This window comes from Hyla sarda, chromosome 9 (assembly GCF_029499605.1).
Source record: "Hyla sarda isolate aHylSar1 chromosome 9, aHylSar1.hap1, whole genome shotgun sequence".
Classification (NCBI taxonomy): Eukaryota; Metazoa; Chordata; class Amphibia; order Anura; family Hylidae; genus Hyla; species Hyla sarda.
The window spans coordinates 175,651,102-175,674,335 of record NC_079197.1 but is presented as its reverse complement, the minus strand read 5'-3'; the positions used below and the strand labels follow the sequence as shown (position 1 = coordinate 175,674,335).

Genomic DNA, 23,234 nt, shown 5'->3' with positions numbered 1-23,234 from the left:
GGGGGAACTATACTGCCAACCTAATGTGGGGGGAACTATACTGCCAACCTAATGTGGGAGATTTATACTGCCAACCTAATGTGGGGGGGAACTATACTGCCAACCTGATGTGGGGGAACTATACTGCCTACCTAATGTGGGGGGAACTGTGCTGCGTACTTAATGGGGTAGTCCACTAATAAGATATATAAGTGTGCATAGGAATTTGTTCATAGTTTTTTTTAAATATTTTTTATCTATAGCCCTCCAACGGTCTGAGGGACAGTGAACTGGCCCCCTGTTTAAAAAAATTGAGGACCCCTGCTGTAAGGGGAGTGCCAACAAGTCATTCTGCCATGTATCAGGGTATCTTTAATGAAAGCTCAGGCAACAAACTAGTTGTTGTGTCATAAAAGTACCCACATATAGCTTCACAGTACCCACATAGTGCCTGTGAGTGCCATACCGTGCCCACATATAGCTTCACAGTACCCACATAGTGCCTGTGAGTGCCATACCGTGCCCACATATAGCTTCACAGTACCCACATAGTGCCTGTGAGTGCCATACCGTGCCCACATATAATGACATAGTACCCACATAGTGCCTGTGAGTGCCATACCATGCCCACATATAATGACATAGTACCCACATAGTGCCTGTGAGTGCCATACCATGCCCACATATAATGACATAGTACCCACATAGTGCCTGTGAGTGCCATACTGTGCCCACATATAATGACATAGTACCCACATAGTGCCTGTGAGTGCCATACCATGCCCACATATAATGACATAGTACCCACATAGTGCCTGTGAGTGCCATACCGTGCCCACATATAGCTTCACAGTACCCACATAGTGCCTGTGAGTGCCATACCGTGCCCACATATAGCTTCACAGTACCCACATAGTGCCTGTGAGTGCCATACCGTGCCCACATATAGCTTCACAGTACCCACATAGTGCCTGTGAGTGCCATACCGTGCCCACATATAGCTTCACAGTACCCACATAGTGCCTGTGAGTGCCATACCGTGCCCACATATAATGACATAGTACCCACATAGTGCCTGTGAGTGCCATACCATGCCCACATATAATGACATAGTACCCACATAGTGCCTGTGAGTGCCATACCATGCCCACATATAATGACATAGTACCCACATAGTGCCTGTGAGTGCCATACTGTGCCCACATATAATGACATAGTACCCACATAGTGCCTGTGAGTGCCATACCATGCCCACATATAATGACATAGTACCCACATAGTGCCTGTGAGTGCCATACTGTGCCCACATATAATGACATAGTACCCACATAGTGCCTGTGAGTGCCATACCATGCCCACATATAATGACATAGTACCCACATAGTGCCTGTGAGTGCCATACCGTGCCCACATATAATGGCATAGTACCCACATAGTGCCTGTGAGTGCCATACCGTGCCCACATATAATGACATAGTACCCATATAGTGCCTGTGAGTGCCATACCAGGCCCACATATAATGACATAGTACCCACATAGTGCCTGTGAGTGCCATACCGTGCCCACATATAATGACATAGTACCCACATAGTGCCTGTGAGTGCCATACCATGCTCACATATAATGACATAGTACCCACATAGTGCCTGTGAGTGCCATATAGTGCCTACATATAGTGACATAGTACCCACATAGTGCCTGTGAGTGCCATACCGTGCCCACATATAATGACATAGTGCCTGTGAGTGCCATACTGTGCCCTCATATAATGACATAGTACCCACATAGTGCCTGTGAGTGCCATACCGTGCCCACATATAATGACATAGTATCCACATAGTGCCTGTGAGTGCCATATAGTGCCTACATATAGTGACATAGTACCCACATAGTGCCTGTGAGTGCCATACCGTGCCCACATATAGTGACATAGTACCCACATAGTGCCTGTGAGTGCCATATAGTGCCTACATATAGTGACATAGTACCCACATAGTGCCTGTGAGTGCCCTACTGTGCCCACATATAGTGACATAGTACCCACATAGTGCCTGTGAGTGCCATACCGTGCCCACATATAATGACATAGTACCCACATAGTGCCTGTGAGTGCCATACCGTGCCCACATATAATGACATAGTACCCACATAGTGCCTGTGAGTGCCATACTGTGCCCACATATAATGACATAGTACCCACATAGTGCCTGTGAGTGCCATATAGTGCCTACATATAGTGACATAGTACCCACATAGTGCCTGTGAGTGCCCTACTGTGCCCACATATAGTGACATAGTACCCACATAGTGCCTGTGAGTGCCATACCGTGCCCACATATAATGACATAGTACCCACATAGTGCCTGTAAGTGCCATACCGTGCCCACATATAATGACATAGTACCCACATAGTGCCTGTGAGTGCCATACCGTGCCCACATATAATGACATAGTACCCACATAGTGCCTGTGAGTGCCATACCGTGCCCACATATAATGACATAGTACCCACATAGTGCCTGTAAGTGCCATACCGTGCCCACATATAATGACATAGTACCCACATAGTGCCTGTGAGTGCCATACTGTGCCCACATATAATGACATAGTACCTACATAGTGCCAATGAGTGCCATACTGTGCCCACATATAATGACATAGTACCCACATAGTGCCTGTGAGTGCCATACCGTGCCCACATATAATGACATAGTACCCACATAGTGCCTGTAAGTGCCATACCGTGCCCACATATAATGACATAGTACCCACATAGTGCCTGTGAGTGCCATACTGTGCCCACATATAATGACATAGTACCCACATAGTGCCAATGAGTGCCATATATTGCCTACATACTTCCAGAATCTGCTGAGTGCTATAAGTTACATGCAGTGATATGATGCCCACATCGTGTGCCATGTTGAGTTTTGCTGTGGGGACCCTTGGCCTCATGTAGGGACATTAGACGACCCTGGTGACACCCGTCCACCTTCTTGGCGCACTCACCATTCAGTTATTTTATTTTGTAACATTTTATTGGAAACATTTTTAGGAAACGTGAGCAGCGGGTGTCACAAGCAGGAAACGTCCCAGTCCTCGGAACATGTTATATGGGTGGGCGTCCCCAGCGGGTGAGGGGTCCCTTACTATTACATGACCAGGACCTGCAGGTATATGTCCATCTGTGTCATACAGGATCCTCGGTCAGGACTGTTCTCCATCTACTTCTCCTCCACATGGAGGCTGCGGCTAATACAATGAAACAGGAGCCCAGAGAGGAGAACCAGGGGGGCCCCGGCCGCAGCAAACATGAAAGACCACCCATAATACACATGGAGGTGGGCATCCGGCGGGCAGCTATGGCTCCTCTCTAATAAGATGTATTTCTTCAAGTCAGCGGCAAATTCCTTCCAGAGGGCGAAGAGGGCGATGAGGAGGGCGAGCAGGACCCCTGAGGAGGGAGAGGAAAGAGTCAGGGACCTCAGTACACAGTGATCCCACCAGCAGAATAGTGAGTGCAGCTCTGGAGTATAATACAGGATATAACTCAGAATCAGTACAGGATAAGTAATGTAATGTATGTACACAGTGACCTCACCAGCAGAATAGTGAGTACAGCTCTGGAGTATAATACAGGATATAACTCAGGATCAGTACAGGATAAGTAATGTAATGTATGTACACAGTGACCTCACCAGCAGAATAGTGAGTACAGCTCTGGGGTATAATACAGGATATAACTCAGGATCAGTACAGGATAAGTAATGTAATGTATGTACACAGTGACCCCACCAGCAGAATAGTGAGTACAGCTCTGGAGTATAATACAGGATATAACTCAGGATCAGTACAGGATAAGTAATGTAATGTATGTACACAGTGACCTCACCAGCAGAATAGTGAGTACAGCTCTGGGGTATAATACAGGATATAACTCAGGATCAGTACAGGATGAGTAATGTAATGTATGTACACAGTGACCTCACCAGCAGAATAGTGAGTACAGCTCTGGGGTATAATACAGGATATAACTCAGGATCAGTACAGGATAAGTAATGTAATGTATGTATACAGTGACCCCACCAGCAGAATAGTGAGTACAGCTCTGGAGTATAATACAGGATATAACTCAGGATCAGTACAGGATAAGTAATGTAATGTATGTACACAGTGACCTCACCAGCAGAATAGTGAATACAGCTCTGGAGTATAACACAGGATATAACTCAGGATCAGTACAGGATAAGTAATGTAATGTATGTACACAGTGACCTCACCAGCAGAATAGTGAGTACAGCTCTGGAGTATAATACAGAATATAACTCAGGATCAGTACAGGATAAGTAATGTAATGTATGTACACAGTGACCTCACCAGCAGAATAGTGAGTACAGCTCTGGAGTATAATACAGGATATAACTCAGGATCAGTACAGGATCAGTAATGTAATGTATGTACACAGTGACCCCACCAGCAGAATAGTGAGTACAGCTCTGGAGAGAGGTTGTGTTCTGCTGAGCTCCTGAGACTTCCACAGAAGCAGTGATTTCCATCCGCCCCTCCCCAGGTGTGTGGCAGACACCTGGGTAGGTTCTCCTGCTATGGATCCCAGGGGATCTGGAGCTTCATCTTGCACTCCCCGTACCCGGCCGGCGGGGGATGCCAAGGAAAATGCCACGGCCAATAATCCGGATGGAATTAGGAGAACAACCAGGGCTCACAGAAATGTGGTGCCCCCTCCCCCGTCCTCAGCTGGGAGCTGCAAAGCCTCCAGCAAAAGCCCTGCAAGGAAAAGAAGCTCTTCCAGGCAGAGGAGTGCAGTGAAGGCAGCTGTGTCTGGACCCTCACAACCCCAGCAATGGGGGGTAAAGGGGAACAGAGAATCACTGGCGACCTTTGGATCAAGAATCCATGCGAAGATGGCTGAATATGAACAGCTTGGAAAGCAGCTTCGTGGCCTTAGAGAAGATCTAAAGTTTGCCATCTATCAAGCGGATCAGGCACCTAAGGCAAAGAGATCAGCGTTAAACACCAAGGTGAGGTCTCTGAGGAAAGAGGTGGAGGAGCTTGTGAGGAGGAGATCGGACATTGTGGAGGAGCTTGTGAGGAGGAGATCGGACATTGTGGAGGAGCTTGTGAGGAGGAGATCGGACATTGTGGAGGAGCTTGTGAGGAGGAGATCGGACATTGTGGAGGAGCTTGTGAGGAGGAGATCGGACATTGTGGAGGAGCTTGTGAGGAGGAGATCGGACATTGTGGAGGAGCTTGTGAGGAGGAGATCGGACATTGTGGAGGAGCTTGTGAGGAGGAGGTCGGACATTGTGGAGGAGCTTGTGAGGAGGAGATCGGACATTGTGGAGGAGCTTGTGAGGAGGAGATCGGACATTGTGGAGGGTGCTGGGTTTCTTGGTGAGAAGCTAATTCATGAGGAGAGGTTCTCCAGCATGAGGGCCTCCAGAGGTTGTGAAAGTCACCAAGATGAGGATTGTCGCAGTGAGGAGGAGGAGATGGAGGAAGGTGAAGGAGGTGAGGAGGGCAATGTGAGTGAGGGGGATATGGACACTGTATCGGTATGTGCCACCATTGCTACCCCTGACCCCCCACTTACCCTGAGTGCAGACTATATAAACCCGGCTCAGGTGGCCTTACCTCTCTCCAGTGAGGATGATGATGGCAGTGACTGCGGTGAAGGCAGCGGCTTGGCAGACGGGGGTCTCCTGCGGGCGATTGTAATGCAGGAGTAACCCACCCGTCTAGAAAATTTTTCTTTTGGAGACGATTTGGGCCCAGAAGAGAAGAGGAAGAATAAAAAAAAGGGCAAGAAAAGAAAGAAAACTGAGGGACAAGTGAAGTTTGTCTTTTCTCCTTTCCAGCAGTCTGAGTCGGCTGAAAAGTCGGTTCAGGGTGCTGGGTCCCCCAACCTGCCAGACCCCGTTTCTGTAGTGGTGCGGGGCCAGCATGGGGGATACAGTAGTGCACCCAAAATGGCCGTGGGTGCTATAGAAAAAAAAGGGCACCCTCCTGTGAGGGGGGAGGGTATCCAGTCACCAGAAAATGGCGGCAGATTCACCCGTTCAGTTGAAGTGGGCGGTACTGGTCCTGGCGCTGCAGGGCACTCTCCTGTGAGGGGGGGGAGTGTCCGGGCACCGGACCTTGTTGGTTCAGGGGGCGGTCCCCTAGGTGATGTGGTTGGTACCGATTCTGGTGCCAGGGGGCACTCCGCTGTAAAGGGGGAGGTTCCCTGTGCGTGGGCTGTAGCAGGCGTAGCGGGAGTGAGTCCGGAGGGACAGTCATTTTGCGAGGGGGCGTGGCCACCTATGTCAGAGGCGGAGCGTGTGTCTGCACCCCAAGAGACGGGAAGAAAGAACTATGCAGCGCCAATTCTGAAACCGGCAGCCATTAAACATGCAAAAGACCCAGCCAGCCCAGTCTGTAACACACCAAGGGAGAGTGTAGGCAAGAGTGAAAGTGAGAGCAAAAATGGTAATGTGCAAAATGTGAATGATGGTGGTGTGCATGGAAGGAGTTGTGATAGCAGTGTGGATGAGGGGGGAACTTGTGGAGTGCAAGAGAGGGGTGCAAATGGTGGGCAAGAGAGGGGTGCAAGTGGAGTGAAAGAGAGGGGTGCAAGTGGGGTGCAAGAGAGGGGTGCAAGTGGGGTGTAAGAGAGGGGTGCAAGTGGGGTGCAAGAGAGGGGTGCAAGTGGGGTGCAAGAGAGGGGTGCAAGTGGAGTGAAAGAGAGGGGTGCAAGTGGGGTGCAAGAGAGGGGTGCAAGTGGGGTGAAAGAGAGGGGTGCAAGTGGGGTGCAAGAGAGGGGTGCAAGTGGGGTGTAAGAGAGGGGTGCAAGTGGAGTGCAAGAGAGGGGTGCAAGTGGTGGGCAAGAGAGGGGTGCAAGTGGGGTGTAAGAGAGGGGTGCAAGTGGAGTACAAGAGAGGGGTGCAAGTGGAGTACAAGAGAGGGGTGCAAGTGGGGTACAAGAGAGGGGTGCAAGAGAGGAGTGCAAGTGGAGTGCAGGAGAGGGGTGCAAGTGGGGTGCAAGAGGGGTGCTAGTGAAATGCAGGTGAGGAGCGGTAGTGGAATGGGAGAGAGAGGTGTTATGGCTGATATTTCTGTCAAGAATAATGGTCCTGGTTTGGTTTCCGGTTCGACTGCCCCCCCCCCCCCCCCCCCCCCCCGGTAGTGGCTGCTTCTCCCAGAAGTTATGCCAGCGTCACTGCCAGGGGATCAGGGGGATCCCCATCTCCATCTGGCTCTGGGGGTCACTTGCAACAGCGCCTCCTGGAGGCTCTACGTAGGGGAGACAGGTCGATCCAGGTAGAGGGGAGGGGTGAGGTTGACCTGTCTTTTTGGATAGAAAGACACGGCTTAGGCGCCTTCCGAGAACAAAATGGGGAGGTGGTCTGGTCCCTCCCAACATCCGGGCAGGAAAGTGGCCGTTGGAATGTGGTCCGTTTAGTGTGGAGGGGCGAAAATGCGTGTCCGCCTCGGGGAAAGGTGGTTGAGGGAGCACTGTTGCCCACATCCCATCAGCTGATTTTCTTGGGAGAGACAGAATCCAAGTTTTCTACCAGGGGCAGCCCAAGGTCTGTCACAGGTGTGGCAGCCCCACTCACTTTAGCGCAGCCTGTACCGTGCAGGTCTGTGCACTGTGCGGTGGGGTAGGTCCTCTTGCCGCATCCTGTAGGCAGATCCGGTGTCATCTGTGTGGTGTCTTAGGACACCCTTTCAGCCGTTGTCCTAGCGCCTTTGCCCGTGCGATGGTCACCTTGGCTGGAGATGGCAGTAATGTTGCTTCAGCTGGGGAGGGCACGAGTGCGGGTGAAGGTGCAACAGGGTCAGTGAAGAGGAAAAGTCCCACCAAGCTGAGGCGGGAGGCTAATCGCAGAAGGAGCAGGGAGCTGGAGAGTTCCCATGTGGCAAGGGTAGCTTCTGACCCTGCTCCAGAGGTTAGTCCTGAAACTGCTGAGGCCCTGGAGGAGAATGTGCTGGATGAGGAAATGAGGAGAATCTGTAGAGAAGAGGGCAGCAAGGCCGATCTTTCCGATTCCTCCCACTATGAAAGTGTGGATGAGGAGGGTGAAGAGCGGCCAAAAAAGAAGGGCAATAAAAGGGGAAAGAAGAGGTCGGAGCCCTCTAGTCCCCGTGCTACGGACCAGGTCCCGGTTGAATGCCGACGGGTTATTGAGTTAGAAATGGGGAGGTGCCTGATCTTAGATGTCCTTATGAAGGGACAAGAGCTCCGGCTCATTATCATCTACGCCCCACAAACCAAGTGGGACCGTAAAGATCTCATTATGAGGATTAAGCCCTTTCTTTTTACAAGCCGACAGGTGATCTTTGGAGGGGATTTCAATACTGTCACATAGGAGAGGTTCCAATGATCGGTTGGCTTATGATAGCATAGCTCTCAATAGTATAGTTAGGGAAGCTCGCCTAGAGGATGCCCACATCCGGAGCTCCTCAGGCCACGCGGGTTTCACCTATCATAGAGGTAGCTGCAGGTCTAGAATAGACAGGTTTTATTTGAAGGAGGAAGCCGTCTCTTCCACAGTGTCCGTGGTTGAGGTGGAGTTCTCCGATCACTGTATGATTTCTTTTTCCTTGAATGTTTCAGAGACCCCCCCCCGGATGGGTAAAGGTTATTGGAAGCTGAATTCGTCCCTCCTGGAGGAAGCTGAGGTAAGACAGTCCTTTGAGGATTTTCTTCAGAGTCAGGTACCTTTACTGGACCTTTGTAGTAGTAAGTCAGAGTGGTGGGAGATATTCAAGAAGCGGGTTGCGGGGTTCTTCCGCCAGCTCTCGAGCCTCAGGTCCCTGAACAGGTATCGCTTGTATCAGGGTCTGAGGAGGAAACTCGAGCTTCTCGTCTCGACTGGAGGTAGCCGAGAGGATATCTCCAGAGTGAAATCCTTGCTGATGAGGTGTCAGTACAGAAACTGTAAGATGTCAGTGAGTAGTAAAGTCATTTCAGGACTGATCGATAGTACAGGATCTCTGAATCGGTCCAGATCAGGGATCCTGGAGGTCGTCAGATCCTTCTACTCGCACCTCTTGGGAAGGAAGGATCTAGATCGAGACGGGATGTCGGCTTTCCTGGCTGAAACCATTCCTGAGCCAGGGGTAGACCTCTCTTGATGTTTTGGCAGAAGAAATCAGGGAAGAGGAAGTGAGACTGGCGATCGAGGGGCTTGCCCCCAAGAAGTCACCAGGTCCGGATGGCTTAACATCCGAGTGGTACAGGGCCTTTAAGGAGTCTTTAGCTCCCCTCTTGACTGAGGTATTCAATGAGTGTCTCTCCTCGGGCACTCTGCCGAAGTCAATGAGGAGGTCAGCCCTGATTCTTCTCTCAAAGGGTAAAGATCCCAGCCGTATTGAGAATTGGAGGCCCATAGCTCTTCTCAATACGGACAGGAAGCTTCTGGCCAAGATACTGTTTAATCGGCTGGTGAAGTTTGCACCCCGGCTCCTTTCTGGGGCTCAGCACTGCTCTGTTCCAGGCCGAAGTGCGGTCCTTAGTGTCAGGGAGGCAGTGGAGCGGAGTAGTGCGGGTCTCTGGAAGGGGTACCTGCTGTCCCTGGATCAGGCCAAAGCATTTGATCGGGTGAACCATGACTACCTCTGGTCCGTCCTCCTGAGATATGGCTTACCGTGTACTTTTGTTAATTGGCTTAAGATCTTGTATACAGGGGCAGAGAGTTTCCCGCTGGTGAACGGTTGGTCTGGCCACTCTTTTGAGGTGGGGTCCGGAGTCCGTCAGGGTTGTCCTTTGAGCCCGCTTTTATACATGTTCGCAATCGACCCCTTCGTCCGGAGGGTAGATTGTGGGCCGTTGGCGGGAGTCGGGATGAGTCTGGCGGAGCTGGATGTTGCCCGGAGAGTGGCGTATGCTGATGATGTCACCATTTTCGTGTCCTCGAGAGAGGAGGTTGATGTGGTGATGTCGGAGGTGGAACGCTACTCGGAGGCATCCGGGTCTAAGATCAACCGGGATAAGTGTGAAAGTCTTTGGCTGGGAGGGGGAGATCCCACGTTTGATCTCCCGGACACCCTTCCAGGGCCCCAAGAGTCAGCAAAAATTCTGGGCATCACATTCGGCCAGGATGATTATCCCACCAAAAACTGGGATGGTAAGCTCCAGGATGCCACTCAGAAGGTGGACCAGTGGAAGGGTTGGTCTATGACCCTCAGGGAAAGGGTACACCTGATCAAATCGTACCTGCTCCCCTTGTTTATCTATCTGGGCAGCTTATGTATCTTGCCAGAGGCTTACTATACTAGGATCTACAGCCTGTTTTTCCAACTGTTATGGGGGAACAGGATGAACCTAGTCAAGAGGGAGGTTACGTACCGCACGAGGAGACTAGGGGGTTTATCTATGGTAAACCCTGTGGTGTTCTTAACGAACACCTTCTTGAAAGCTAACATCTCGAACCTCTGGTCAGAGAGGGCTCCTCCATGGGTACTCTCCTGCAGGGAGTGGTTTCGGCCTTTCTTCCAGGAATGGGAGACAGGAGGGCAAGTGAAGGACCTCCGTACGCCCCATGGATATCTTCCGGCTTACGCTACCCCGACTCTGAAGGCGATACGTCGGTGGGGTCTGGGAGTGTGGGAGATCAGGACCCAGTCAAGGCAGTTCCTTGACAAACGGGTTCTGTTGACCCACTTCCAGAAGCCTCTGGCACTCAGGGACTGCCCAGGTTGGGATCTGAGGGTGGGGTTGTATCTTTTAAACATGAAAAGGATCCCCCAGAAGTTTTGGGACTTGGCCTGGCGCTGCTTTCAGGGGAAGCTATATGTGAGGGACAATTTGAAGTGTAGTAGATCTGATGACCGGGGGTGTCCCCGAGAAGAGTGCGGGGACATGCTGGAAAGCATGGACCACTTCCTGCTTCATTGTCCCTTTAATATAGGGGTCTACAACCGGGTGGGCGCTTCCATCGGCTGAAGTCAACTTGCCGGCCTTACCTATCCGGAGTGGGCTTATGGGGCATTCCGGACTCTGGGTGGCCGTGATCGGGGCACTTTATTCTTAGTCAGTTTAGTGGTTAGATACTACACGTGGAATGCACGGTGTTTAGTGTCTACACAGCGGAAAGTCCTCTCCAAGGTGGAGGTCTGTAGGAACATCACTGGTGACTCGGGAAGATCAGGTCTTTGGAGTATGGCAGTCTTGGTACCAGTAGGGCTTCTCTCCTATGGAGAGGGTTTTCTTTTGATGTGCCCTAGGTACTAGACCTTTTGGGTAGAGTACCCTTGATTTGGTTAGGGACAGTGATGTAGGGACAGGGTTAGGGTGATAGTAGGGTCAGTTTCTATTTTAGGGATAATGGTAGGGAGAGAGGTAGGGTGGAGTTAGGGAAAGAATGTAAATTTTGTATGTATCAGGATTGCCATCCTTCTTCCTGGTGTTGGGCTAATGCATGTGCACCATAGCTTTTTGTTTTGTTTTCAGATGTTAAGGTTATGAAGGGCTTACAGGCACCGAACTTGGGCCTAAAGTGGTTTGTATTGTTTGTTTTTGTATATTGTAATGCTGATAATGATAAAGTTGGTTGGGAGGAGTTCTAGGTTGGGAGGGTGTATTTGTGGGTGGTGGTGGTTGTTTGTTTTGGTGGACCTGGCATGGGTCAGTTATGAACTGGACATTGAGGACTATGAACTGTATGGACTCTGACCCATGTACAGGAGGGCGGGTGGTGTGGGTGAAGGGACAGTTTAGTGTAGGTTGTTTTATTGTATTTGTAGGTGTATTTTCTGTATATTTAGGTGTATATAGTGTATATAGTCTATATGAATAATATGTTATAATTTTGTTTATCTTATATTATGGCAGTCGAACCAGTTGTTATTTTTGTAGTAATTTTTCTTTGGTATTTTTGTATCCCGTAGTGGATTTCGTTTTTCTTTGGTCTAGGTCTTCTTTTCCCCAAGTTTGGGTGTTTTTGAGTTATAGATTTAATTTTCTTTCTTAACAATTAGGGGAAAAAAAAAAAAGTTGGTGTATATATACATATATATATTAAATTAATGGGGTGTAGTGGGAGTCCTTGTTGTGTGTGTTTTCCCAAGTTTGGGTGTTTTTGAGTTACAGCTAAATTGTGCTATTTTTATGTTTCTTTTTTGGCAATGCAAGTTGAGTATGTATGTGAGTGTTGTTAGATATTTGGTTATGTAAGATGCGTCTCTAGTATTTTCTAGGGAAAACTGGGCTGGCCGGTTAGGCAGGATTTATGTTCTTTTATTTGAAATGTAAAGTTTGGGTTTATGTTATTTTATGTTGTTGTTTTCAGTTATGGCAAAGTTGTGCTGGTTTTGTGTTTGTTATGATTTACATTTTTCTAATAAAAAAGATTTACAGGATATAACTCAGGATCAGTACAGGATAAGTAATGTAATGTATGTACACAGTGACCTCACCAGCAGAATAGTGAGTGCAGCTCTGGAGTATAATACAGGACCAGTTAAGCATTTGCACAGTATTTCGGTGTACTATATATAGAATTTCCACTCCAATAATACATTTCGTCCTAATATTTAATATGGATACATTCTCGGATACATTCAGTATTGTTCATCCTCTATTTTTTGGTAACCAAATGCTTTGTCCGCTGAGTGGAGAATCAGTAAAGTGTTGTCTCCTGGCGCCCGTCCAGCAGGACGCTGCCAAATAAAATTCTCCCCTCCTGTGTTAAGGGGCCGCTAATTCATTAGGACGCTGCGCACTTGATGGTTTTCCAATACCCAGAGAAGGTTCATCACTATGGACAAGGACTCCTGAAAGCCTCTCATTTACTCGGAGCTTGGTCTGTTAAAGGGACAGTAACATGACTGTTGCAAAGCCACAACTTCCAGCATGCCCGGACAGCCGAAGGATGTCCAGGCATGCTGGGAGTTTAAATTTTGCAAAAGCCGAAGACACCTGTTTGCAGCGTTTATGATACAATTTGTGTATCCTAGAGTGATGGTTTTCGGCTTGCTTATGTGCAATGTATCAGTCTATGGTCCAGGCTGTTTAGCTTACAGAGCATTGTCTAGACTGGAAACAATTGTATCACTTCTCAGCTGAGAGCAGGACGAGCTATGTACAATGTATCAGTCTGGAGTCCAGGATGTTTAGCTCACAGAGCATTGTCTAAACTGGGTACAATTGTATATACTTCTCAGCTGAGAGCAGGACGAGCTATGTACAATGTATCAGTCTGGAGTCCAGGATGTTTAGCTCACAGAGCATTGTCTAAACTGGGTACAATTGTATATACTTCTCAGCTGAGAGCAGGACGAGCTATGTACAATGTATCAGTCTGGAGTCCAGGATGTTTAGCTCACAGAGCATTGTCTAGACTGGATACAATTGTATATACTTCTCAGCTGAGAGCAGGACGAGCTATGTACAATGTATCAGTCTGGAATCCAGGATGTTTAGCTCACAGAGCATTGTCTAGACTGGATACAATTGTATCACTTCTCAGCTGAGAGCAGGACTAGCTATATACAATGTATCAGTCTGGGGTCCAGGATGTTTAGCTCACAGAGCATTGTCTAGACTGGATACATTTGTATATACTTCTCAGCTGAGAGCAGGACGAGCTATGTACAATGTATCAGTCTGGAGTCCAGGATGTTTAGCTCACAGAGCATTGTCTAGACTGGATACAATTGTATCACTTCTCAGCTGAGAGCAGGACGAGCTATGTACAATGTATCAGTCTGGAGTCCAGGCTGTTTAGCTCACAGAGCATTGTCTAGACTGGGTACAATTGTATATACTTCTCAGCTGAGAGCAGGACGAGCTATATACAATGTATCAGTCTGGGGTCCAAGGTGTTTAGCTCACAGAGCATTGTCTAGACTGGATACAATTGTGTATATACTTCTCAGCTGAGAGCAGGACTAGCTATGTACAATGTATCAGTCTGGAATCCAGGATGTTTAGCTCACAGAGCATTGTCTAGACTGGATACAATTCTATCACTTCTCAGCTGAGAGCAGGACGAGCTATGTACAATGTATCAGTCTGGAGTCCAGGATGTTTAGCTCACAGAGCATTGTCTAGACTGGGTACAATTGTATCACTTCTCAGCTGAGAGCAGGACTAGCTATATACAATGTATCAGTCTGGGGTCCAGGATGTTTTGCTCACAGAGCATTGTCTAGACTGGATACATTTGTATCACTTCTCATCTGAGAGCAGGACTAGCTATGTACAATGTATCAGTCTGGAGTCCAGGAAGTTTAGCTTACAGAGCATTGTCTAGACTGGATACAATTGTATATAGTTCTCAGCTGAGAGCAGGACGAGCTATGTACAATGTATCAGTCTGGAATCCAGGATGTTTAGCTCACAGAGCATTGTCTAGACTGGATACAATTGTATCACTTCTCAGCTGAGAGCAGGACTAGCTATGTACAATGTATCAGTCTGGAGTCCAGGATGTTTAGCTCACAGAGCATTGTCTAGATTGGATACAATTGTATCTCTTCTCAGCTGAGAGCAGGACGAGCTATGTACAATGTATCAGTCTGGAGTCCAGGATGTTTAGCTCACAGAGCATTGTCTAGACTGGATACAATTGTATATAGTTCTCAGCTGAGAGCAGGACTAGCTATGTATAATGTATCAGTCTGGAGCCCAGGATGTTTAGCTCACAGAGCATTGTCTAGACTGGATACAATTGTATATAGTTCTCAGCTGAGAGCAGGACGAGCTATGTACAATGTATCAGTCTGGAATCCAGGATGTTTAGCTCACAGAGCATTGTCTAGACTGGATACAATTCTATCACTTCTCAGCTGAGAGCAGGACGAGCTATGTACAATGTATCAGTCTGGAGTCCAGGATGTTTAGCTCACAGAGCATTGTCTAGACTGGATACAATTGTATCACTTCTCAGCTGAGAGCAGGACTAGCTATATACAATGTATCAGTCTGGGGTCCAGGATGTTTTGCTCCGAGAGCATTGTCTAGACTGGATACATTTGTATATACTTCTCAGCTGAGAGCAGGACGAGCTATGTACAATGTATCAGTCTGGAGTCAAGGAAGTTTAGCTCACAGAGCATTGTCTAGACTGGATACAATTGTATCACTTCTCAGCTGAGAGCAGGACGAGCTATGTACAATGTATCAGTCTGGAGTCCAGGCTGTTTAGCTCACAGAGCATTGTCTAGAATGGATACAATTGTATATACTTCTCAGCTGAGAGCAGGACGAGCTATGTACAATGTATCAGTCTGGAGTCCAGGATGTTTAGCTCACAGAGCATTGTCTAAACTGGGTACAATTGTATATACTTCTCAGCTGAGAGCAGGACTAGCTATGTACAATGTATCAGTCTGGAATCCAGGATGTTTAGCTCACAGAGCATTGTCTAGACTGGATACAATTGTATCACTTCTCAGCTGAGAGCAGGACTAGCTATGTACAATGTATCAATCTGGAGTCCAGGATGTTTAGCTCACAGAGCATTGTCTAGACTGGATACAATTGTATATAGTTCTCAGCTGAGAGCAGGACTAGCTATGTACAATGTATCAGTCTGGAGTCCAGGATGTTTAGCTCACAGAGCATTGTCTAGACTGGATACAATTGTATATAGTTCTCAGCTGAGAGCATTACTAACTATGTACAATGTATCAGTCTGGAGTCCAGGATGTTTAGCTCACAGAGCATTGTCTAGACTGGATACAATTGTATATACTTCTCAGCTGAGAGCAGGACTAGCTATGTACAATGTATCAGTCTGGAGTCTGGGGTGTTTAGCTCACAGAGCATTGTCTAGACTGGATATAATTGTATCACTTCTCAGCTGAGAGCAGGACTAGCTATGTACAATGTATCAGTCTGGAGTCCAGGATGTTTAGCTCACAGAGCATTGTCTAGACTGGATACAATTGTATATAGTTCTCAGCTGAGAGCATTACTAACTATGTACAATGTTCAAAGAAACAGCAAAGGCAATTGCAGTGATTCAGCTCACCCCAGGTGCGACAAGGACCGGGTGTGGACAACACCCAAGACGTAGAGCAGAAAAGAAGTGGAGGTCCAGTGCAGAAACTCGAGGAATATAGTGATTTATTCACATGCCATATGGAACGTCACAAGGAAACAGGGTACAGGTGACGCGTTTCGGCCTTACGCAGAGGCCTTAGTCATACCTTTATTCTGCACTGGACCTCCACTTCTTTTCTGCTCTAGCTATGTACAATGTATCAGTCTGTAGTCCAGGATGTTTAGCTCACAGAGCATTGTCTAGACTGGATACAATTGTAGATACTTCTCAGCTGAAAGCAGTACTACAGTGGGGATCAAAAGTTTGGACACCCCAGGTATAAATTAGTATTAATGTGCATAAAGAAGCCAAGGAAAGATGGAAAAATCTCCAAAAGGCATCAAATTACAGATTAGACATTCTTATAATATGTCAACAAAAGTTAGATTTTATTTCCATCATTTACACTTTCAAAATAACAGAAAACTAAAAAATGGCGTCTGCAAAAGTTTGGGCACCCTGCAGAATTTATAGCATGCACTGCTCCGTTTACAAAGCTGAGACCTGCCAGTGTCATGGATTGTTCTCATTCATCATCTGGGAAGACCAGGTGATGTCCATCTCAAAGGTTTTAAATGCCCAGACTCATCTGACCTTGCCCCAACAATCAGCACCATGGGTTCTTCTAAGCAGTTGTCTAGAAATCTGAAACTAAAAATAGTTGACGCTCACAAAGCTGGAGAAGGCTATAAGAAGATAGCAAAACGTTATAAGATGTCAATATCCTCTGTTCAGAATGTAATTAAGAAACGGCAGTCATCAGGAACAGTGGAAGTTAAAGCAAGATCTGGAAGACCAAGAAAAATATCAAACAGAACAGCTCGCAGGATTGTGAGAAAAACTATTCAAAACCCACGTTTGACTGCACAATCCCTCCAGAAAGATCTGGCAGACACTGGAGTTGTGGTACACTATTCCACTATAAAGAGATATTTGTACAAATATAGTCTTCATGGAAGAGTCATCAGAAAAAAAACCTCTTCTACGTCCTCACCACAAAAATCAGCGTTTGAACTTTGCAAATTAACATATAGACAAGCCTGATGCATTTTGGAAACAGGTTCTGTGGACCGATGAGGTTAAAATTGAACTTTTTGGTCGGAATGAGCAAAGGTATGTTTGGAGAAGAAGGGGAACAGGATTTAATGAAAAGAACCTCTGTCCAACTGTTAAGCATGGGGGTGGATCAATCATGCTTTGGGGTTGTATTGCAGCCAATGGCACAGGGAACATCTCACGAACAGAAGGAAAAACGGATTCAATAAAATGTCAGCAAATTTTGGATGCTAACTTGATGCCATCTGTGAAAAAGCTGAAGTTAAAGAGAGGATGGCTTCTACAAATGGATAATAATCCTAAACACACCTCGAAATCCACGAGGGATTACATTAAGAGGCGTAAACTGAAGGTTTTGCCATGGCCTTCACAATCTCCTGACCTCAACATAATTGAAAATCTATGGATAGACCTTAAAAGAGCAGTGCGTGACAGACAGCCCAGAAATCTCAAAGAACTGGAAGACTTTTGTAAGGAAGAATGGGCAAAGATACCTCAAACAAGAACTGAAAGACTCTTGGCTGCTACAAAAAGCGTTTACAAGTGGTCCCCGCTCCTCCCCGGAGCGCTCGCAGCGTTCTCTCATTCGCAGCGCCCCGGTCAGACCTGCTGACCGGGTGCGCTGCGATATTACTCCCTGCCGGGATGCGATTCGCGATGCGGGACGCGCCCGCTCGCGATGCGCATCTCGGCTCCCGTACCTGACCCGTTCCCCGTCTGTGTTGTCCCGGCGCGCGCGGCCCCGCTCCTTAGGGCGCGCGCGCGCCGGGTCTCTGCCATTTAAAGGGCCGCTGCGCCACTGATTGGCGCAGCAGGCCTAATCAGTATTCTCACCTGTGCACTCCCTATTTATACCTCACTTTCCCTGCACTCCCTTGCCGGATCTTGTTGCCATTGTGCCAGTGAAAGCGTTTCCTTGTGTGTTCCTAGCCTGTGTTCCAGACCTCCTGCCGTTGCCCCTGACTACGATCCTTGCTGCCTGCCCTGACCTTCTGCTACGTCCGACCTTGCTCTTGTCTACTCCCTTGTACCGCGCCTATCTTCAGCAGTCAGAGAGGTTGAGCCGTTGCTGGTGGATATGACCTGGTTGCTACCGCCGCTGCAAGACCATCCCGCTTTGCGGCGGGCTCTGGTGAATACCAGTAGTGACTTAGAACCGGTCCACCAACACGGTCCACGCCAATCCCTCTCTGGCACAGAGGATCCACCTCCTGCCAGCCGAATCGTGACAACAAGCTGTGATACTTGCCAAAGGGGGCAGTACAAGATAATAACTCTGCAGGGTGCCCAAACTTTTGCAGACGCCATTTTTTTGTTTTCTGTTATTTTAAAGTGTAAATGATGGAAATAAAATGTAACTTTTGTTGACATATTATAAGAATGTCTAATCTGTAATTTGATGCCTTTTGGAGATTTTTCCATCTTTCCTTGGCTTCTTTATGCACATTAATACAAATTTATACCTGGGGTGTCCAAACTTTTGATCCCCACTGTATATATATATGTGTGAGTGTGTGGTTACATATATATATATTGCGTGTGTCTGTCAGTATTTACAGTATGTGCTGATAATCCAGTGATGTTTTCGTTGCGGTCACGTGGTTGGTTTATGGTATATTCCTCAGCAGTGTCTCCATCCTATTTCCAGCATTACACTGCGGGGGTCCGGACCCTTCCCCAGGGGTCCCCAGAGTTGCAGAAATCTTAGTTTTGCTCCTTGTCATTCTCTGAACTGGAGACTTACCGGCCGTGATGAGGAATCCGCCTCCTACTCTATAGAGCCGGGCGGCCGCAAAGGGAACCGCGCAGACCAGCAGGAGCCCCCCCACCACGCTGGCCGCAACCGCGAGGATGATGAAGGCCGTCCAGAAGCCTCTGTACACTGCAACGAAACACACAGCGTCATGTACAGGAGAACTACAGATACTACACTGCACACTAAATACATTGTATATACTACACACTGCACACACTACATACATTGTATATACTACACACTGCACACACTACATACATTGTATATACTACACACTGCACACACTACAAACATTGTATATACTACACACTGCACACACTACATACATTGTATATACTACACACCTGATATACTGCACACATTACATACGTTGTATAAACTACACACCTGATATACTGCACACTACATACATTGTATATACTACACACATTACATACATTGTATATACTACACACTGCACACTACATACATTGTATATACTACACACATTACATACATTGTATATACTACACACTGCACACTACATACATTGTATATACTACACACATTACATACATTGTATATACTACACACTGCACACTACATACATTGTATATACTACACACACTACATACATTGTATATACTACACACCTGATATACTGTACACACTACATACATTGTATATACTACACACTGCACACATTACATACATTGTATATACTACACACACTACATACATTGTATATACTACACACACTACATACATTGTATATACTACACACACTACATACATTGTATATACTACACACTGCACACACTACATACATTGTATATACTACACACCTGATATACTGCACACACTACATACATTGTATATACTACACACCTGATATACTGCACACTACATACATTGTATATACTACACACCTGATATACTGCACACACTACATACATTGTATATACTACACACCTGATATACTGCACACACTACAAACATTGTATATACTACACACCTGATATACTGCACACTACATACATTGTATATACTACACACCTGATATACTGCACACACTACATACATTGTATATACTACACACTGCACACACTACAAACATTGTATATACTACACACCTGATATACTGTACACACTACATACATTGTATATACTACACACTGCACACTACATACATTGTATATACTACACACACTACATACATTGTATATACTACACACCTGTTATACTGCACACTACATACATTGTATATACTACACACTGCACACTACATACATTGTATATACTACACACACTACATACATTGTATATACTACACACCTGATATACTGCACACACTACAGACATTGTATATACTACACACCTGATATACTGCACACATTACATACATTGTATATACTACACACTGCACACATTACATACATTGTATATACTGCACACTACATACATTGTACATACTACACACCTGATATACTGCACACATTACATACATTGTATATACTACACACCTGATATACTGCACACATTACATACATTGTATATACTACACACCTGATATACAGAAAGCCCCCGTATCGGAAGCGAAGTAGGAGAGGAGGGGGCACATGACAGGGGGCAGCGCAGCGGGAAAATAAGATAGGGGTCAAAGGCAGGTCAGGGGAAGGAGGGGGCATAGAGGAGGGGGAGTTAAGGAAGAGGTCGGAGGGGTTAAAAGGAGGTCCGGAACCGGAAGGGCCCCTCTTTACCTCAAGAAGCGCGGAAGGAAGTTGGAGCTGCTACAGGCTGCGGGACCGGCGTTACAGATGGCGGACTTGGAAGCGGCGATCCGGCGGGTGAGAGAGGAGCTCCGGAGGAGAGGCACAGGATGGCTGGATCAGCAGCTCCACGGCGATGCGGCCGGGACGTCGGCAGCGATTGCGGCGCCTCCGCGGACGAGCGGGAGGAGGTCCAGAGCGCCATCCAGAGTGAGCCCAGACGCGATCCCACGCTCCCGGCGCCGGCAGGAGAGCCCCGCCAGGGACCCTCCGGTGAGGCCTGCTGCTGCTCCCTCATCTGAGTGCGGTGAGTCTGCCGGGAGGAATCTCGGGCTGGGGAGGGGAGTGGTGGTGCCGGCACGTGCAGAGCAGGGGCGCTCTGCAAGAAGACGCTCCAGGAGGGGAGAGGCGGAGCTACTGACGGCTGGTCCCAGTGCGGAGGCTCCGTGCACTGGGAGGGCCCGGCGGTCGGAAGTGGACGGGAGGGTGTCGCCAGCGGCCCGGCGGGGCGCGGAGCTGGATGCTGGAGGGGTCTGGAGGGCCTGCGGACGGACCTCGGGACACACTGCGGCGCCTGAAGGGATGAGGCGCCGGCAGGATCCGTCTCCAAGACGGCGTCTGGCTTCTGGTCGGGAGGCACGGGGGGAGCGTGTGGCTAGCTCCGCACCCAGGGCTACATGCACTAGCGAGGAGGTATCCGGAGACGAGAGGGATGGAGGCGGAGCCTCTCCCGTCTCAGCTGCGGAGGATGTCGCCGGGGATGAAAGCGATGACCTGCGACCTGCGGTGGCCAGTGTGGTGGTGCCGCCAGCGGCCGCCCGGGGAGGCGGTGCGACGGGTCAAGAACTGACTGGAGTGAGATCCGGAGGAGGTGCGACGCGTCGAGGTCAAGGAGGAGCGGCGACCGCTGGGCCGTCCGCCCCAGAGAGGTTGGGTGAGTGGAATACTGCTTTGGGGTCTGGGGTTGGGGGGGGTTTGTGGGAGGGTTTGTCTTCTTTACTGCGGGATGTCCGGGATCTGTTGCATGATAGGGCTGCTCCGGGGGTGGGGTCGCCGGCGGCGGTCTGGGCGAGCGGCGGTGCAGGGGTGGCCGAAGGGGGGTCCACGTCGGTCACGGTTGGGAGTGGGGACGGTGGGCAGACGGTCCCTGGTGCGGCGGCTGGGAAGGCGGGGGATAAGGTTGTGGATGAAGTGCGTCTGGCGGATTCGGCAAAAGGGGAGGTCTATGTCTGTTTTGAGGGGCCCCTGGGTGCGCATTTGAAGGCGGAGGTTCGGGAGCGGATCTGGAAAGGGGAGTATGTTGAAATTTTTTCGCTGCTCCCATTGGAGAAGTTCAACCTGGATAGGGTTAAACCTGACGAGTCAAAGAAGGAGGAGGAGGAACGCTGACGGTATCGGCTGATACCTCGGACGTTTAATAATTGGCTACAGGCGTTTGCCATCTTGGCGAGCGTTATTGGCGAGAAAGCGCCGGATAATTGTTCCGGCCTTTTTTGCTATCTCGATTCGGTTGGGGAAGCCTATAGGACATATGGGGGCACCGCTTGGCTGCGATATGACGAGCAGTTTCGGCAGCGCAAGGCGGTGCGCCCCTCGCTGCGGTGGGACCACAAGGATATCAGCTTGTGGATGAAACTCATGGCGGCGCCTCGCGCTCCAGGGGGACAGCAGTCCTTTCGGGAGGGGGCCGGCGGGGCTGGGGCTGGGTCTGGTCGGCCGGCCGGTGCGGCAAAAGGGTGTTGCTGGCAATTTAATGAGGGCCAGTGCAAGTTTGGGGAGACATGCAGATTCCGTCATGAGTGCTCCGGTTGCGGAGGTGCCCATGGTCTGTCGCGGTGTTTTCGAAAAGGGAAGGGTAAGGGCGGAGATGTTGAGGCAAAAGGGGGTCACGCCGGTGAGGGTGGAAAGGATGCTTCCTTTTCTAGAGGCGTACCCAAATAGGCGGGTGGTGGAGTTGTTGAAGAAGGGGTTTTCGGAGGGTTTTCGTATTCCGTGTTCGCCGGTTAGGGACTTGGGGGTGGTGCGCAACTTGACGTCGGCATTGGGTCATCCGGACGTGGTGTCGGCCAAGTTGTTTAAGGAAGTGGAGCTGGGTAGGATGGTGGGGCCGTTTGCGGCCCCGCCGCTGCCGAACTTGAGGATTTCTCCGCTGGGGGTGGTTCCCAAGAAGGAGCCGAACAAGTTTCGGCTCATTCACCACCTCTCCTTTCCGGAAGGGGAGTCGGTAAATGACGGTATCGACCCGGCGCTGTGCGCGGTGTCATACACGTCTTTCGATGCGGCGGTTGAGTGGGTGAGGCGGTACGGCAGGGGCGCGCTGTTGGCAAAAACGGATATTGAGGCTGCATTTCGGCTCCTTCCGGTCCATCCGGACAGTTTTGAGTTGTTGGGGTGTTGTTGGGAGGGACAGTTTTTTGTGGATCGTTGCCTTCCTATGGGCTGTTCTATTTCTTGTTCGTTTTTTGAGTTTTTTAGCACGTTTTTAGAATGGGTGGTGCGATCGGAGGCTCAGGTGCCTTCGGTGCTGCATTACCTCGACGATTTCTTATTCGTGGGGCAGGCTGGTAGGGCGACTTGCGCGATTCTGCTGCAAACGATGGAGAGGGTGGCGGCCTGCTTCGGGGTGCCTTTGGCACCCGACA

At 48.8% G+C, this 23,234-nt stretch overlaps 1 protein-coding gene across 2 annotated transcripts in view; it reads right to left on the bottom strand.

Moving 5' to 3' along the window:
- Positions 1 to 3,028: 3,028 nt before the first annotated feature.
- The window catches only part of LOC130290801 (transmembrane protein 182-like), a 64,552-nt gene continuing 44,346 nt past the window's right edge, over positions 3,029 to 23,234 (bottom strand). For both annotated transcript variants that reach the window (XM_056538890.1, XM_056538889.1), the window contains exons 4-5: positions 18,833 to 18,970; positions 3,029 to 3,434 (exon numbers count right to left, since the gene is read on the bottom strand). In XM_056538890.1, coding sequence (XP_056394865.1) covers positions 3,205 to 3,434; positions 18,833 to 18,970 — 368 coding nt within the window. In that variant the 3' untranslated portion in view covers positions 3,029 to 3,204. The remainder of the gene's footprint in view (positions 3,435 to 18,832; positions 18,971 to 23,234) is intronic.